The following is a 19,689-nucleotide window of genomic DNA, read 5'->3' as shown; positions in this document are numbered from 1 at the left end:
GCTGTGGAAGGATCTCTCTACTACTGACCACTGCTGTGGATGGATCTCTCTCCTACTACTGACCACTGCTGTGGATGGATCTCTCTACTACTACTGACCACTGCTGTGGATGGATCTCTCTACTACTACTGACCACTGTGATAGAAACCATGAAGCTGACTTTGGACTGCAATTATGAACAGCTGACAACTTCAACAACACAGACTTCATGTTAAAACATTTATAGTTATATAAAGGTAATAGTAAGGAAATGATTAATAATCACACTATCCAGTGTGGATGAGGATGAAGATGAGGTTCCCTTTTGAGTCTTCTTCACATCATCTCAGAGAGTTTTTCTCGTTACCGTCTCCTCTGGCTGGCTCATTATGGACACATTTAAAATGATAATGATATCATGAATTTATATTTCTATGAAGCTGCTTTCAGACAATGTCTCTTGTTAAAAGCGCTATATAAATAAAGTTGAATAAAATCCTCCCTTGTTGCCTTCTTTAAATGTAGTGATGGCTAAACTCTAATGTATTATCTATTGTACATCAATAGGAACTATTAAGTCTGAGCAATACATTACATTAGAGGTTTTGATTGATGGCTCAATAAGAATGAAGTACATACACAGAGACACATAGACGATTTAATGTTTTATTTATTTATTTAAGTGTCTGGGTTCATGCCATGTCTTCGGCAAATGCCAGTCATGTTAAACAGAAACCCTTCTGTTAGTTCTTGTCCTGTCCTGCTTAGTTAATAAGTTGACATACTATTAATTTCTTTTCTAAAGGCATTATTTTAGCGTGATTGAGTAAATAATCCACTTTGTCATGCTCAGAGCACTTCACATCACTGATGGTAATGTTACAGATGATTCAGGCAGCGTTAGATTCTGTATAATGGTTTATAATGTCACTGATAAGCTGCCTGAATCTGTAGACTGGGCTGGAAAAAAATCAGCCTGAACCTGGCTTCTTCTTTACATGTATTTTTCTTACAACCACTAGGGGTGCTGTTGCTCTTGGCTCCACAATTGCTCAACATAATCAGACATTTGTGAACAAAAAGGAATTGTTCTTTTTGTTCAACTGTATTTCGTAGTAATATTTCTCCTCAGGTACACTTATTTTAGTGTAACATAGATACCTAAAATCACCTGATGCTTTGATGATGTGAGTAACTAGATTCCTTTAAGTTTTGTTTTGTTATCCAAAACCTTGGTCTTGATCATTAAGAGTACACACAATGGCGTGTTGTGTGTTACTGTGTATACTACAGTGTACATGTGTATTACAGTGTAATTCAGATATATTGTGTTATACGTGATCCAGGCTAAATGATAGTTTGGTTTCATTCCTGTCTTTCTACTGGAAGCTCTCCAAGCTCTGGCATGGCTAAACTATTTTTGTTATTACTTCTGCTATTACATAAAAGACAAACGAGCCTGTTTCCCTTTAGGAGATGGATGGATTGTGTAATCAGCTGTCACTGTTACATCTAGTACATGTAATTGTTATCCATGAGGAGGTTTTTATTTAATTTTTTTTTTTTTGATTTGGGGTCATATTCCAGATATCTCAGTCCAGATTTTAACTCTTGAAGCTGTAACTAATAGATCTAATGAGATATAAGACAGTTTAGCTGTCCTGCTCGTCCTCGGTGCAAAGGTTGCCCTCCTGTAGCGCTGGAATGTTCTGCAGATGCTATTATCACAGTGGAGCTCAGGCCTCCCTCTGTGAGTTATTATCTAACCGATGAATGATGTCTATCTCCGTTCCGTTGGCCAGTGGAATCTGAGTGTGACCGCTGAGCGCAGGGTCACTGGCTAAGAGAGACCTCTGAACTATGTGTAGACCAGCGGGAGTCTCAGAACAACAATGTCGCAGCCCACCTGCTGAGGTTTCTGCGGCAGAGAGGAGACGTGTCTAATCTACATCAGAGTATTATAATAAGACATGTCTAATCTACATTTAAGTATTATAATAAGACGTGTCTAATCTACATCAGAGTATTATAATAAGACATGTCTAATCTACATTTAAGTATTATAATAAGACGTGTCTAATCTACATTTAAGTATTATAATAACACGTGTCTAATCTACATCAGAGTATTATAATAAAACATGTCTAATCTACATTTAAGTATTATAATAACACGTGTCTAACCTACATTTAAGTATTATAATAAGATGTGTCTAATCTACATCAGAGTATTATAATAAGACATGTCTAATCTACATCAGAGTATTATAATAAGACGTGTCTAATCTACATCAGAGTATTATAATAAGACGTGTCTAATCTACATCAGAGTATTATAATAAGACGTGTCTAATCTACATCAGAGTATTATAATAAAACATGTCTAATCTACATCAGAGTATTATAATAAGACGTGTCTAATCTACATCAGAGTATTATAATAAGACATGTCTAATCTACATTTAAGTACTATAATAACACGTGTCTAACCTACATTTAAGTATTATAATAACACGTGTCTAATCTACATCAGAGTATTATAATAAGACATGTCTAATCTACATCAGAGTATTATAATAAGACATGTCTAATCTACATCAGAGTATTATAATAAGACATGTCTAATCTACATCAGAGTATTATAATAAGACATGTCTAATCTACATCAGAGTATTATAATAAGACGTGTCTAATCTACATCAGAGTATTATAATAAGACATGTCTAATCTACATTTAAGTACTATAATAACACGTGTCTAACCTACATTTAAGTATTATAATAACACGTGTCTAATCTACATCAGAGTATTATAATAAGACATGTCTAATCTACATCAGAGTATTATAATAAGACATGTCTAATCTACATCAGAGTATTATAATAAGACATGTCTAATCTACATCAGAGTATTATAAGACGTGTCTAATCTACATATAAGTATTATAATAACACGTGTCTAATCTACATTTAAGTATTATAATAACACGTGTCTAATCTACATTTAAGTATTATAATAAGACATGTCTAATCTACATTTAAGTATTATAATAACACGTGTCTAATCTACATCAGAGTATAATAATAAGATGTGTCTAATCTACATCAGAGTATTATAATAAGACGTGTCTAATCTACATCAGAGTATTATAATAAGACGTGTCTAATCTACATCAGAGTATTATAATAAGACATGTCTAATCTACATTTAAGTATTATAATAAGACGTGTCTAATCTACATCAGAGTATTATAATAAGACATGTCTAATCTACATTTAAGTATTATAATAACACGTGTCTAATCTACATCAGAGTATTATAATAAGACGTGTCTAATCTACATCAGAGTATTATAATAACACGTGTGTAATCTTCATCAGAGTATTATAATAAGACGTGTCTAATCTTCATCAGAGTATTATAATAAGACGTGTCTAATCTACATCAGAGTATTATAATAAGACGTGTCTAATCTACATCAGAGTATTATAAAAAGACGTGTCTAATCTACATCAGAGTATTATAATAAGACATGTCTAATCTACATCAGAGTATTATAATAAGACGTGTCTAATCTACATCAGAGTATTATAATAAGACATGTCTAATCTACATCAGAGTATTGTAATAAGACGTGTCTAATCTACATCAGAGTATTATAATAAGACATGTCTAATCCACATTTAAGTATTCTAATAACACGTGTCTAATCTACATTTAAGTATTATAATAAGACGTGTCTAATCTACATCAGAGTATTATAATAAAACGTGTCTAACCTACATTTAAGTATTATAATAACACGTGTCTAATCTACATCAGAGTATTATAATAAGACATGTCTAATCTACATCAGAGTATTATAATAAGACATGTCTAATCTACATTTAAGTATTATAATAACACGTGTCTAACATACATTTAAGTATTATAATAACACGTGTCTAACATACATTTAAGTATTATAATAACACGTGTCTAATCTACATCAGAGTATTATAATAAGACATGTCTAATCTACATCAGAGTATTATAATAAGACGTGTCTAATCTACATCAGAGTATTATAAGACATGTCTAATCTACATTTAAGTATTATAATAACACGTGTCTAATCTACATCAGAGTATTATAATAAGACGTGTCTAATCTACATTTAAGTATTATAATAACACGTGTCTAATCTACATCAGAGTATTATAATAAGACGTGTCTAATCTACATCAGAGTATTATAATAAGACGTGTGTAATCTTCATCAGAGTATTATAATAAGACGTGTCCAATCTTCATCAGAGTATTATAATAAGACGTGTCTAATCTACATCAGAGTATTATAATAAGACGTGTCTAATCTACATCAGAGTATTATAAAAAGACGTGTCTAATCTACATCAGAGTATTATAATAAGACGTGTCTAATCTACATCAGAGTATTATAATAAGACGTGTCTAATCTACATCAGAGTATTATAATAAGACATGTCTAATCTACATTTGAGTATTATAATAAGACGTGTCTAATCTACATCAGAGTATTATAATAAGACATGTCTAATCTACATTTAAGTATTATAATAACACGTGTCTAATCTACATTTAAGTATTATAATAAGACGTGTCTAATCTACATCAGAGTATTATAATAACACGTGTCTAACATACATTTAAGTATTATAATAACACGGGTCTAATCTACATCAGAGTATTATAATAAGACATGTCTAATCTACATCAGAGTATTATAATAGGACATGTCTAATCTACATCAGAGTATTATAATAGGACGTGTCTAATCTACATCAGAGTATTATAAGACATGTCTAATCTACATTTAAGTATTATAATAACACGTGTCTAATCTACATCAGAGTATTATAATAAGACGTGTCTAATCTACATTTAAGTATTATAATAAGACGTGTCTAATCTTCATCAGAGTATTATAATAAGACGTGTCTAATCTACATCAGAGTATTATAATAAGACGTGTCTAATCTACATCAGAGTATTATAATAAGACATGTCTAATCTACATTTAAGTATTATAATAACACGTGTCTAACCTACATTTAAGTATTATAATAAGACGTGTCTAATCTACATCAGAGTATTATAAGACATGTCTAATCTACATTTAAGTATTATAATAACACGTGTCCAATCTACATCAGAGTATTATAATAAGACGTGTCTAATCTACATTTAAGTATTATAATAAGACGTGTCTAATCTTCATCAGAGTATTATAATAAGACGTGTCTAATCTACATCAGAGTATTATAATAAGACGTGTCTAATCTACATCAGAGTATTATAATAAGACATGTCTAATCTACATTTAAGTATTATAATAACATGTGTCTAACCTACATTTAAGTATTATAATAAGACGCGTCTAATCTACATCAGAGTATTATAATAAAACGTGTCTAACCTACATTTAAGTATTATAATAACACGTGTCTAATCTACATCAGAGTATTATAATAAGACATGTCTAATCTACATCAGAGTATTATAATAAGACATGTCTAATCTACATTTAAGTATTATAATAACACGTGTCTAACATACATTTAAGTATTATAATAACACGTGTCTAATCTACATCAGAGTATTATAATAAGACATGTCTAATCTACATCAGAGTATTATAATAAGACGTGTCTAATCTACATCAGAGTATTATAAGACATGTCTAATCTACATTTAAGTATTATAATAACACGTGTCTAACCTACATCAGAGTATTATAATAAGACGTGTCTAATCTACATTTAAGTATTATAATAAGACGTGTCTAATCTACATCAGAGTATTATAATAAGACGTGTCTAATCTACATCAGAGTATTATAATAAAACGTGTCTAAGCTACATTTAAGTATTATAATAACACGTGTCTAATCTACATCAGAGTATTATAATAAGACATGTCTAATCTACATCAGAGTATTATAATAAGACATGTCTAATCTACATTTAAGTATTATAATAAGACGTGTCTAACCTACATTTAAGTATTATAATAAGACGTGTCTAATCTACATCAGAGTATTATAATAAGACATGTCTAATCTACATCAGAGTATTATAATAAGACATGTCTAATCTACATCAGAGTATTATAATAAGACATGTCTAATCTACATCAGAGTATTATAATAAGACGTGTCTAATCTACATCAGAGTATTATAATAAGACGTGTCTAATCTACATCAGAGTATTATAATAAGACATGTCTAACCTACATTTAAGTATTATAATAACATGTGTCTAATCTACATCAGAGTATTATAATAAGACATGTCTAATCTACATCAGAGTATTATAATAAAACGTGTCTAATCTAGAGTATTATAATAAGACATGTCTAATCTACATTTAAGTATTATAATAACACGTGTCTAACCTACATTTAAGTATTATAATAACACGTGTCTAATCTACATCAGAGTATTATAATAAGACGTGTCTAATCTTCATCAGAGTATTATAATAAGATGTGTCTAATCTTCATCAGAGTATTATAATAAAACGTGTCTAAGACGTGTCTAATCTACATCAGAGTATTATAATAAGACGTGTCTAATCTTCATCAGAGTATTATAATAAGACGTGTCTAATCTACATCAGAGTATTATAATAAGACGTGTCTAATCTTCATCAGAGTATTATAATAAGACGTGTCTAATCTTCATCAGAGTATTATAATAAGATGTGTCTAATCTTCATCAGAGTATTATAATAAGACGTATCTAATCTTCATCAGAGTATTATAAAAAGATGTGTCTAATCTTCATCAGAGTATTATAATAAAACGTGTCTAAGATGTGTCTAATCTACATCAGAGTATTATAATAAGACGTGTCTAATCTACATCAGAGTACTATAATAAGACGTGTCTAATCTTCATCAGAGTATTATAATAAGATGTGTCTAATCTACATCAGAGTATTATAATAAGACGTGTCTAATCTTCATCAGAGTATTATAATAAGATGTGTCTAATCTACATCAGAGTATTATAATAACACGTGTCTAATCTACATTTAAGTATTATAATAAAATGTGTCTAATCTACATCAGAGTATTATAATAAGACGTGTCTAATCTACATCAGAGTATTATAATAAGACGTGTCTAATCTACATTTAAGTATTATAATAAAATGTGTCTAATCTACATCAGAGTATTATAATAACACGTGTCTAATCTACATTTAAGTATTATAATAAAATGTGTCTAATCTACATCAGAGTATTATAATAAGACGTGTCTAATCTACATCAGAGTATTATAATAAGATGTGTCTAATCTACATCAGAGTATTATAATAAGACGTGTCTAATCTACATCAGAGTATTATAATAAGACGTGTCTAATCTACATTTAAGTATTATAATAACACGTGTCTAATCTACATTTAAGTATTATAATAAAATGTGTCTAATCTACATCAGAGTATTATAATAACACGTGTCTAATCTACATTTAAGTATTATAATAAAATGTGTCTAATCTACATCAGAGTATTATAATAAGACGTGTCTAATCTACATCAGAGTATTATAATAAGATGTGTCTAATCTACATCAGAGTATTATAATAAGACGTGTCTAATCTACATCAGAGTATTATAATAAGACGTGTCTAATCTACATTTAAGTATTATAATAAAATGTGTCTAATCTACATCAGAGTATTATAATAAGACGTGTCTAATCTACATTTAAGTATTATAATAAAATGTGTCTAACGATTCTGAGTAATTTATGTATTTATTTATTTATTCATCCTGTTGTATCTCATATACAAACACCTGTGTAAAATGTTCATATTAAAAAAAGTAATGCTGAAATATCAGAATTATATAAGTGACTTAAATGATGCCTGTTTGTAATAAATAAAATAGATAGATAGATAGTCAAGGCAAAAATAACTAACATAAAAATCACAGTATTTTGCTTAAAATTAAAATCATAAATAAACCAATTTTTAAAAAAATATTTGTATTGTTTTATTGTTTAAGTTTTTGTCATCTGTCCCTTTGTGTAAAGTTTATTGAAAAACATTAAATAAAATTTAAACCCCAGTGTAGATTATTTTAACAGTAGTTTTATTGCAATTAATTATGAATTTAAATTATTTCAAAAAAAATTTCAGGTCATAAGCTTTTATTTTTAATTACATTATTACTTTTATTATTATTGATGGTTTAATTAAATAAATTAAATATTAAAAAGTATAAGCAAAAAATAAATAAATAAATAAATATAAGCAAAACTGCTTGGAAAAATAAAAAAAAACACTCTCTCTTTTTCTTCATTCTGTGTATTATCTATGTATATTTTTATATATTATATATATATTATTTGATAGATTATTTTTTTTAATTTATTACAGTAATAAAACAATCTCTATCATTATGTTGGTTGCTAAACAATATCACCTTCCATTATGATTTACTGCTAAAACCCTGACCAGAATTAAAACAGACTTCCTGTAGCTGTGCAGCTAAATTCCCGCAGCTCAGGAATGGCTCACCTTGGTATCGAGAACAGACATGATCTTCTCCTTAGCTTCTTTCACATCGTCCCTTTTCCCACTCACTTTGATATGAGGATCTGTAAAGCAGAAGGTGAACATGTGACCTCAACAATCTGAACACTGTTAAGAAGATAACGTCCTGCCGTCGGTCTTCACCGTGCCACAGTGTTTTGCGTGTAGTTAGCTAATAGCATGAAGAATACTTTAGTGGAAAAAAAAAAACCCAGCACAATAATTGCAACCTTCTGTGATCCTGTGTTTCGTCCATCAGGCTGACTGACTGAGGCTTGTTTTGGTTCTGAGTTTTACGAACACAATTTAAGCTAAAGCCATGCTTTTATTTGTCATTCCAGCTAGCCGTTCTTAGCCTCTGATGCCAAACAGAATCTCTGTGTGTTAAGCTAAGTTTCCATTACTCATTCATTATGTCTAATTTTCACAGTACATGATGTTTTTTTTGCTGTGTTTTGAAGCTAACCGTCTATTAGCGCTTGCCGTTGCAGTTTTTTTAGTCAGTCTCACATGTCAGGCTTTTGCTAGTACTAGATGTGGTTAGAAGTTGTTAGCACTGTTGCCTCGCAGGAAGAAGGTCCTGGGTTGGAATCCTGGGTTCGAACAGGTCAGGGGCCTTTCTGTGTGGAGTTCTGCATGTTCTCCCCGTGTCTGTGTGGGTTTACTCCGGGTACTCCGGTTTCCTCCCACAGTCCAAAAACATGTACATTAGGTTGATTGGTCATTCTAAATTGCCCATAGGAGTGAGTGTGAGTGTGTGTGGTTGTCTGTCTATATGTGTGGCCCTGTGATGGACTGGTGACCTGTCCAGGGTGTACCCCTGCCTTTCACCCAATGTGTGCTGGGATAGACTCCAGCAGGTCCCCGTGACCCTGATTAGGAATAAAGTGGGTATAGAAAATGGATGGATGGATGGATGGATAGCTCTAGTACTAATCTGGTACTTTTTTGTCAATAAACATTTCCAAAAACTACCTTGGTTTAAGTGAGATGAGCAAAAACTAAACCAAACTCTTGACTCTGTAAAAAACATTATAGATTATACAGTTTACTTAGAAATTACTGCTTCAAATAAAAACATTTTATTAACTTAAAAAAGATTTCAGTCCAGTGACTATATCTTGCTCCAGGAAGCATATCATGATACAGAATTCAATTTTATTTTCTTGTGAATTTCCCAGAAATGTAAACAGACTGTCAGAGTCCACCTTCAGCATCGTGAAGCCTGAGGCCTGAACAACAGAGATGGTACGCTGTGAAGGGTAGAGACTACAGAAGTAAAGCCTGAAGTCACAATTACAATTAAGAGATGACAATTCAGGCAAGGCATCATTTTTATGCTAAAATGACCTCCATCGTGCATACTGCGGCTACTGCATTTAAACATTCATTTCATAATGATGGCTTTCGGTGCCAAAAGCAATGAGGGAAAAAAAAACAAGGCCGAATCGCTGCGCGACACAGAGGCGGACTCGTCCGCCGCAAAATCTCACGGAACAACAAGCTCGCTGCGATTAGGTGGACCCTGGAAAAGGAGCTCAACCGAATGCGGCTCCGGCTGCTTGTCGTGCGTCGGTCAAATGACAGGCTATTAGTTAGCCACTACTGACCTTGGTTTAACTGCATGAAATGCAAGCGTTTTCTGCGGTCGAACTCAAGTGCTCACCAGAGGTTTCTCTGTTTGCACTGTGGTCCAGGAGGAACTTGGGAGAAAAGCAAAAAATAAAAAAATAAAGTGCATTTAAAGCACCGGTTTCATATTGAGGGGCTAATTCCTGGTGGTGTAAGTAGTAGGATTACACGAATGAAAGATCTTTCACTTTACGTTTTTTAGCCATAATTCTTGTCAGCGCTCTGTCCTTGATCTTGACTGGCATGGTCTTAAATTGAGTGTAATAGAGAGCTGGAAAGTGGCTGGTGGTTTTTTGTACAATTACAAAAACAAAGCTAGCCTAGATAGTATCCCCAGGCACCAGGCAGGCGGTTCACTCGCCCAGCAGCTCCACAGGCGTATCACTATTCAGACACATGCGAGACCTTCGGGACGATTTCTGCGGGTGTTGCGTGAACGCCATCCGAATATAGAAGAAAATAAATAAAGGCAGTTTTATCAAACAAACAATCTGCTTAACAATTCACAAAGCCCAAATATTCATACACTGAACAAGTCTGTAATAAATAAACATTTGGGATCTGCTTTATTGGCATTGACATCAGCCACATGCTTTCAGTAGCAGTTGATCAGTTAGAATGTGTTCAGTAGTTCAGTATTTTTCCATTCCTCTGGTCACAACTGTTTCAGTTTATAAGTTTCTTGCAGGTTTTTTTGGTACACTTGGGGGTTTTGGCCTGCTTTGGATCACACCAGAGTTCACACCATTTGACTGGGATCGATCAGGACACTGACTCAGCCATTCTAAGAAAAAAAAAAAAAAAGGTTCTGTTGTTGATTTACTTTTGGATCAGCGACCCAACCAATTTAGTCTTAGACATAATCACAGACAAATTGCCTGAATTCTGCAGTGAGCTAAACCTGAGCCAGTGATGCACTTCAACACTCCCTAAATCATTCTTCACTTTAACACAAGGGTTTGGTCTTCCAGGTTTTGAGTTGGTTTTTCATGTCTGGCTAGATGTTACTGAACTTGATCTACACACTTAACAGGAAAAGATCTGTATGGAACTGAAAAATTCGATTGCTTTATTATATAGAAACCCCAAAATTCTGAAGAGAAACATTTTGAAAAGTTTACTAAAAAGACACCAGTTGGATTAGTTAGATGGTTCTTCTTCTTCTTCCTCTTATTATTATTACTTTATTTAGACAAGAACATACAGCACATTTGAACAGTGTAGAATTATTTTAACATAAACATCAACATTATGAAAAAATTCTCTCTAGTACTGATAAGAGCAAAACTCCTCCCTTTTTCACAAATCTAATCAACTGTTTGATCTTTTCTAAAACACGTCATTCATAAACACGTCATTTCATTTATAAACATTTCACGCGGTTATCTACATAGAGACAACACTCTGAAAAGTAATGCCACTGATTTCATCTCACATATTCTTAGAATGATTGAACTGCTGAACTACGTAGAACCATTTTTTGGGAGAAAGTTTCTATCGGCCAAATACAGAACCTCAAAATTCAATATAGAACCTCAAGGAACTTCTACACTGGGTGAAACAAAGATATCTAATCATACAAGTGACCTGACCAGATGTGGGCCTTCCATAAACCATTGCCATAGAGATGAAGAGAGGCATGATTATTTAGAAAGTCTGTGTATACTGTAACATTACAATTTCCCTTCATAGAACTATGATTCCTGGAACATCTTCAAGCATGAAAATATTCCGGTGAAGAAAAAAAAGTCCATGAAGCCATGACCTACCAAGGTTAGAGTGGAAGAACCTTAGTGTCCTGCACAAAGCCTCTGACCTCAACTTCAACGAACACCTCTGGGATGAACTGGAACACTGACTGAACCCCAGACCTCCTCATCTAACCTCAGTGTCTGATCTCACTAGTGCTTGTGGCTGAATGAAAGCCTTCTCAGAAGAGAGTATCAGCAAAGACGGAATATTAGAAGAAAACATCTGGATATCATTATCAAGCTTAATGCATGTTAAGATAAATGCTGAAAACATTGACAAATTAAAAAAAAAAAATATTCTCTGATCGGTCTATACTAAAATCCAAACAAGGTCTGATGTAAAGCTACACCACCTCTCGCCTTGCCAACATCTGGCCACCGCAGAATAAAGTGGAGGAGATCAGACTTCCTCTGCAGTGTGAAATGATCTTAATGACTGTTGAGCCTTTATTTCCACAGAGACCTGCTACATGTCTTACAAGGCTAAAACATAGCCTGAACCCTGTCTGTTATTTTGCTAATTTACTCCAAAACAAAATTATGGGGCATTGGTGGCTCAGTGGTAGGTTTCTTGCCTACCATGTGGAAGGCCCAGGTTTGATTCCCAGTAGCTGGTCCCAAGCCTGGATAAAATGGGAATGATCAGGAAGGGTATCTGGCATAAAACCTGTGCCAAGTTGTTGTGGGGGCCAGTTGGTCTGCTGTGGTGACCCCTCACACATGTAGGGAGCAGCTGAAAGATCAACAACTCCAAAAAAAAAAAAATCATCACATAGAACTTTAAGGATATGACACAAAACCAGCTTTCTGTGATTTAAACTGGAGTCTGATCGGAGATGCTGCTCTGCTCCTGGGGAGGTTAAGCAAATATTGCAGCATGTAATGCTAGTCACAGCAAATGTGAGAATGACGTTATAGCTAAGTATTCCGTCATCGCAAAAACGATTTGTTTATTCAGTATATTGAAATCGACTTAGCTGACATTTTAGTGGACAATTGTGAGCATCAGACGTTTTTCAATGTGAGATCTGTGTGTTTTTGCCTCTGTTGGAGAACCTTACACAGAATTTTAGTGGATGAAGATAACACCTTCACATTTTCGCTGCTTATGAACAAACACTCTGAGCATCTCAGAGAGCAGGAATGTTTGAAATCAACATTTACTTTGAACAAAACTGACCGTTCCGTTGTTTTGGAAATTGCCTATGAACAGTGAGACTAATGATGAAGCATCACTGTGGAATGTGATGAGACAAACAAATGGACACAACCAAACAGGCCCAAATTCCATTTTTGGGCCTCTGGTAAGGATCATGGTGGCTCTGGAGCTTACGCCAGAAACCCTGGGCACAAGGTAGGAACACGCTCTTTATGACCGTCCAGTCTATCTCAGGTCATCTCTCTCATTCCTTCATTCAGTCACCTATTCATTAACTTTATTCTCTCTCATTTTTAGTAACTTTATTAATCCCGGGAAATCTGGTGGCTAGGCAAGGCATGGACACACCCTGAATGAAAACCAGTCAATCACAATCAATACACCATGCACACACACACATACACACAATCATTCACACATTGAGGTGATTTACACTTTAACAAACCGCATGTTTTTGTGAGGTGAAGTCAAGCAAAACTCCACGTTTACACAGTTCAGGATTGAACCCTGGATCCTGAAAGTGTGAGGCAGGAAAACTACTGACTACACCACTGCTTCACTCTGAAGGCAATAAAATCTGAGCTAAAAATCTGAATCAGATGACCACATATTGAAAATCTGGGCAGGCATCTAGTGAAGCTAAGGCATGAAAAGAGATTGTGACACGGGTTAAAACGTGAGCTGAAAATGTAGCAGGCAGTATAACTCTTAACTCATAACAGACTCCCAAGCAAAAACATACACGCTAAATCAGTGGAAGGTTCTGCCAAAAAAAAAACCCTTAACATATTTTCTGCATAGTTTGATATTTTTAACAGAGAACTAGCCATTAAAGCTGCCCCCAAGAGAAGCTAGCACTTACACTGCCCACAGCTGAAATGAGCATGAGTAAAGCTCACAACATCTCGAAACTAGCTCTACAAAAGCGTGGCAGCTAGCATAAAAATAACCAAAGCATTTTTGCTGCTGTCAATGACATCAATAAAAAAAACAGAATTCAACACATATATATTAAAATATCTGAATAACCTTTAAGGACTCTTGACTTAAGAGTGGAAAAAATAAACTGCACTAAGTCCAGCAGATTAGGAAACACCTTTTTTCCCCATAATGCACTGAAGCCACCTCATTCACACTGCTTAGATAGATAGATAGATAGATAGATAGATAGATAGATAGATAGATAGATAGATAGATAGATAGATAGATAGATAGATAGATAGATAGATAAACTAGGTGTGTAATCTGTGAATTAACAGTATGTACATTATAATTATATTATATCAGTATAAATAGATCATATATTTAAAATCTTTGCATTCATTTACTTTATAGTGTTACTGGTAACTGTTTTTAAAATTCTACGTGACATCAAGAACCTTTAGCATTGTATATGTTGCCCATTTGTTTGTCAGATAACAGATAATTGTTTCATTTTATTAATGTTTAGAACATACATCCATCAGCCATAACATTATAACCTTCCTAAGAAGTCTTCTTGTGCTGCTGAAACCTCTGATACACAGCCTGATATAAAACTCTGTGTGTTCTGATATTGTTCCTTCATAGCTGGCATCAGCTTATTAGGCCATATGTACTACAGTAGCTCTTCTGTGGACCAGACGGATTCACCAGTCGTCCATCCTTGGATCACTTTTACTAACCACTGCAAACCAGGAACACCTCACAAGACCTGCAATCACAGTGTCTAACTGTCTAATCCGAATTCACTCAGATCCTACTCACCCTTATGCATTTTTCCTGCTTTTAACACATCAATGTAGAAAAAATGACTCTTCACCTGCTGGCTAGTAAAGTAAATCCCATCCCTGGACAGGTGACAGGTAAAAAATAATCAAACTTATTCACTTCACCTGTCCGTTTTATTAATATTAAGATAGATCAGTGTTTATTTTTAACATGTTGCAAAATAGTCAACTCAATAAATAGTCGATTCAAAAAAGAGTAGATTCAAAAAGATTTGACAAAAAAAATAGTCAACTCAAAAAAGAGTCGATTCAAAAAAGAGTCGATTTAAAAAAAGTTGACTAAAAAAGAGTTGATTCAAAAAGAGTCGATTAAAAAAAAGTTGATTAAAAAAGAGTCGACTCAAAAAAGAGTCGATTCAAAAACATTTGACTCATAAAAGAGTCGACTTAACAAAAAAAGAATCGATTCCCTAATTCCAAGCTTTAAAAGCAAAGAGTCAAACACAAAGCTTTGGAGTCGATTCCATTTAACTCATGGAATAATAGTAGGGAAAATAAATATAGCACCCAACTTTTTCAGCTATTTTATTGACAGAATCACTTGATAATATACTCATACCATGAAAAATATTATTACTGCTGTATTGCACGTATTATCCTGTTACTGAATTAAATAAAGTCTAGTTAAGAGTGTCTGAAATGCTGGTAAAAAAAATCTGAACTGTTTTTAAAATTTTGTATATAAAGCATCCATCTTATCAATTAATCAGAAATGATGATAATCTTTGTTACTTGACTTGAGGTTCATTGTCACTCTCTTGATGCTTCTAAGGTCCTGAAAGCAATTTTTTTAGAAATGCTTTTATAACCCCTTTCACTGACCTTTTACAATTTTTCTTCTGGTGAAATTTTTTTTTTTTTTAAATCACAGAGTGTGGACAGCTCAGGTCCGCACACGAAAGCTATTAAAGTTAATCATTTTTTTAAAAGTTCATTATCCTAGAGGTTCAGTTTTCCCTCACTGGCCTCACGTGTTCAAAATGTTTACTCAAAAAAAAAAGAAAAGCTTTGGCTTTCTGGAATGATGTGTGCACTAAATACAACTGTCTTCATTATGGACAAATACCCTATCACATCGAGCCATCCGGGATCGAATCTGTACCGAGACACTGCACTGAACTTGGCATCAACATGCAGAGAGGCAGATTTCAGGAAGGAATGCAGTGGATTTGATTGAACACAGCAGCGTGTCTGATGCCGTTACACACTCCCAGCCCTGTCACTAGATTAGCAGCTTTAAAAATAGCCACATCTGGAGCTGCTAATATACCTCCAAAACACCCCAGTCCACCTCCCTGCTTCACCGCTCCCCCATGCACAGCTGCTTCTGATAAGTGTTAATGATGGTGCGAGGCACATCTGTCCAAATAAAATCCACAGAACGTTTACTTTAAGCTCGATTCAGGTGCGTTTCTGGAATGTGAGAGGAGGACAAAATGACACACTGACATATCTCTGACGTGAAGTCAGTCACATAGCACACAGAACTGGGATGAGATGTCCAGCTACTGCTACGTAGCAGAACAGGAGCTCGCTCCAGCTGAGGTTACTAAAATACGAACATATTAAATGAGTTCAATACTAAACCAAACAACAAGATTAAAGCAAGCTGTAGAATTTCACTTGCACCTAGACTCTTGGTGTCTTAGGTAACTAGTTAATATCATAACTAGTGGTCCAGGAATCAGAATTCTGATTTATTTCACCATCACCAACTAATCAGAAACACGATCCTCCATAAACAGGAAGTGTTACATCCACAATCAAGACATGAGGAAGTGATTAAGATGTTTTCAGTGGTATATATTCACTTATATACAGTGAACAGTTTTCAGGATCACATCCACTTGAGGACGTGAGGGCAAAAAGATGGATCTGTTTATCGGATTTTAGGATTCCTTAATCAGATTTAATGCTGAACTCGGTTAATACGACACACGCTGTGATGTTTATCCTGTCAATATATTAAATGAAGCATCTAAAAAAAGCTAGAATCAGGACATCGCCTTACTAGGAGAACGGGTAAAAGAAATATACTATACAGAAGAACTGGCTTTTCATTTCAGACTTAAAAAGACTCCAGCAAGAAGGTCCTGGGTTCAAATCCTGGGTTCGAACAGGTCAGGGGCCTTTCTGTGTGGAGTTTGCATGTTCTCCCTGTGCCTGTGTGGGTTTACTCCGGGTACTCCGGTTTCCTCCCACAGTCCAAAAACATGTACATTAGGTTGATTGTTAATTCTAAATTGCCCATAGGAGTGAGTGTGAGTGTGTGTGGTTGTCTGTCTATATGTGTGGCCCTGTGATGGACTGGTGACCTGTCCAGGGTGTACTCCTGCCTTTGTTTGCTGGAATATGTGTGCTGAGGTAGGCTCCAGCAGATCCCTGTGACCCTAATTAGGAATAAAGCGGGTATAGAAAATGGATGGATGGATGCATAAAAATTCACCGTATTCTGTTAAAGCTCCTGGCGTCACGTCCTTCACCTTCGACTGGGAAATGATGTCCAGTTAGTAAAACAAAAAAAAACGTTCTAAAAGACAACGATACCCTTCTGAAATTCATACACTAGTCAGGACACAGCTTGTTGTTGTTGTTATCTGTAGAACTTCACGTCCAGCTGCAGTGACCAGCGTCATGCCTTTTGTTTAGTCCATAGGTGGCGCTGTGTTCTGAATGGGGAATGTAGTAATCAGAGACTGGAGTGGTGAATTATGTCATGCAGACTGGGACCCAGTTAATTCTCATACACATACACATACACACACACACACACACACACACACAACAAAGGACAAGTGAATCAAATCAGGCAGCGACTAACACTGAAGCACTTACCACTGAGTACTGATGTTAGGAATGCAGCACTGTGAAACATTAAGTGATTGCAGTTATGTCTTAGTGAATAAACTTGGTTTTTTTTCAGGGTTAGGAAAAATAAAGGTCTTACTATGTCCCCTTTCTGTTCTTGTATTTTACAATCACGATGATGTATTGCAATAATCACCCGAGCCGGCGTGTTTGGAAGCAGGACCTTCAACAACAAAACTGAAAAAATGTGACTTTCTCGCACTGCGTGTGACCCGACAGATGTTCCTGAGCTTCGCAAAAACAAAACTGACACACTCACGCATGCTGGCAGGATTCACAGCATCCCAGACATATTTTTCCTCCCCCAGAGAGCACTGAAATTACAAACGTACTTCATTAAGGAGCGGTAATGATCATATCTACACCAAATGGCTCTAGCTTGGAGTGGCTGAGGTACGCCAAAAGGCAGGAAGCTGCCCTGGTGTTTTTTTGTTCCCCCCCGACATACTTTGCGTCGCTGCGTCGTCATTAAGATCCAGATGCCGCAAGACACAAAGTTTTCAGCGTGGCTCTGTGTTTGGAGTCTTTAAAACTGAAACATCACTGCTATGCCAGAGACACGAGCAAGGAAATATTTCTGAAAGGCCTCGAGGGAGACGAGGGAAGTTTCCGCTGATCCTCCTGCAAGACTCTGCGTGTTTATTTCACTTCTAAAAGCTGCAGGCTCGTGCGATTTCTGGCTTTTAAGCCTGCACGTAATGTCCTGTACGTCAACAGACACACGACAATGAGCTGGACACTTCAACCTCACTGCACTAGTGTGTTCGAAGTGGCAACATTGCTAACAAGAACATCCAAGTAGGCATGCGGAGAAAAAAACAATAATGTGACCACAGAAACCCGTAGCACATGGTGGTGGATGAGACAGCTTGTTTTTCCCCAAGATGTTCTCCAAGTAAGAAAATAACGTGTGATTGCTATTAATAATACAACACTCCGCCATTTGTTTTAGCAAGCAAGTAACACACAAAAAGTTGTCTTTTCAGGTCAAAGGTCACCTAGATAAGATTCTGCTAGCATGAGAAAATCTGAATCTTTCAGTTCCTGAGTCATTTTCCCCCCTTGAGTTCAGTTTCATTCACATTTCATCTCAAAATAATAGAAACATTTTTTCAGGTGTTTTCCATCACTTTGAAGGAAATCGTAGCTTCTAAATTACACCTAAACGGTATACGCTAGCACCTCTGCGCGCGATTAGCCGTTGGATTTGTTTGTATGATATGGTCTGGAACTGCAGATTCGTGTCCTGTAATGAGAACCGGGTTTAACAGAACAAGAGTGGCTCCTTAAAACCAACCGTAAATTCCAGTGTCTTCCCCATCTGGTGTCACAGCAAAGCTTCATTGTGTGCCCTTTAGTAGCCTGTCTTCAGAGCGAGCAATTTATTTGATCTGGTTGAAGAGTTGATCGCTATTTAAAAAAAAAATAAAAAAGAGCAAAAGGTCTTCATTAGAGGCAACAGACTTTAAATTCCCCCTGGACTAACAGGACCATCTAGTCAGTGGCATACCAGATCACAGAGCTCCAGCAGCCTAGCACGATTTGCCATGGAAATAGCCACGCATGCGGCGGCCATGCCGTGTGGGCCGAGAGAGGGGAGCTCGCTTCGGAGATGTTATTCCAGCTGCTGCACCCCTGCACTAAGACCTGTTCTGCTCTGCTTGTAAATCACTCCATACAAGAAAACACAGATTTATCAGTGGCTTCAGATCGGATCTGATCGGCCCGTGTGAGACAGCAGGAGAGGAAAGAAAAGAGAATTATCGGTATAATTCTGAGTGAGTGGACGCTCGGTCCAGACTGCAGTCTGGATAGATTCAATTCCGGTTTCTGATAACAGAAGTGTTCCTATTTCCAATAATTTTGTGCAAAAGGGTTTAAACTCTCAGGACACACAGCTTTGAGGCTCGTCAGGGGATTTATTGCTTATTCTCATGTATAAAAATACAATTTATTTCTAAAATCCCT

At 35.4% G+C, this 19,689-nt stretch overlaps 1 protein-coding gene across 1 annotated transcript in view; it reads right to left on the bottom strand.

The window, feature by feature from the left end:
- Window positions 1-19,689, bottom strand: part of LOC131363494 (protein bicaudal C homolog 1-like) — a 79,312-nt gene that overhangs the window by 23,288 nt on the left and 36,335 nt on the right. The window contains exon 4 of the mRNA XM_058406073.1: window positions 8,528-8,607. Within this exon, the coding sequence (XP_058262056.1) occupies window positions 8,528-8,607 (80 nt within the window). The remainder of the gene's footprint in view (window positions 1-8,527; window positions 8,608-19,689) is intronic.

This window comes from Hemibagrus wyckioides, linkage group LG13 (genome assembly GCF_019097595.1).
Source record: "Hemibagrus wyckioides isolate EC202008001 linkage group LG13, SWU_Hwy_1.0, whole genome shotgun sequence".
NCBI classification, from domain to species: Eukaryota; Metazoa; Chordata; class Actinopteri; order Siluriformes; family Bagridae; genus Hemibagrus; species Hemibagrus wyckioides.
The sequence above is the reverse complement of the archived record's forward strand: the minus strand, read 5'-3'. Positions and strand labels throughout refer to the sequence as shown.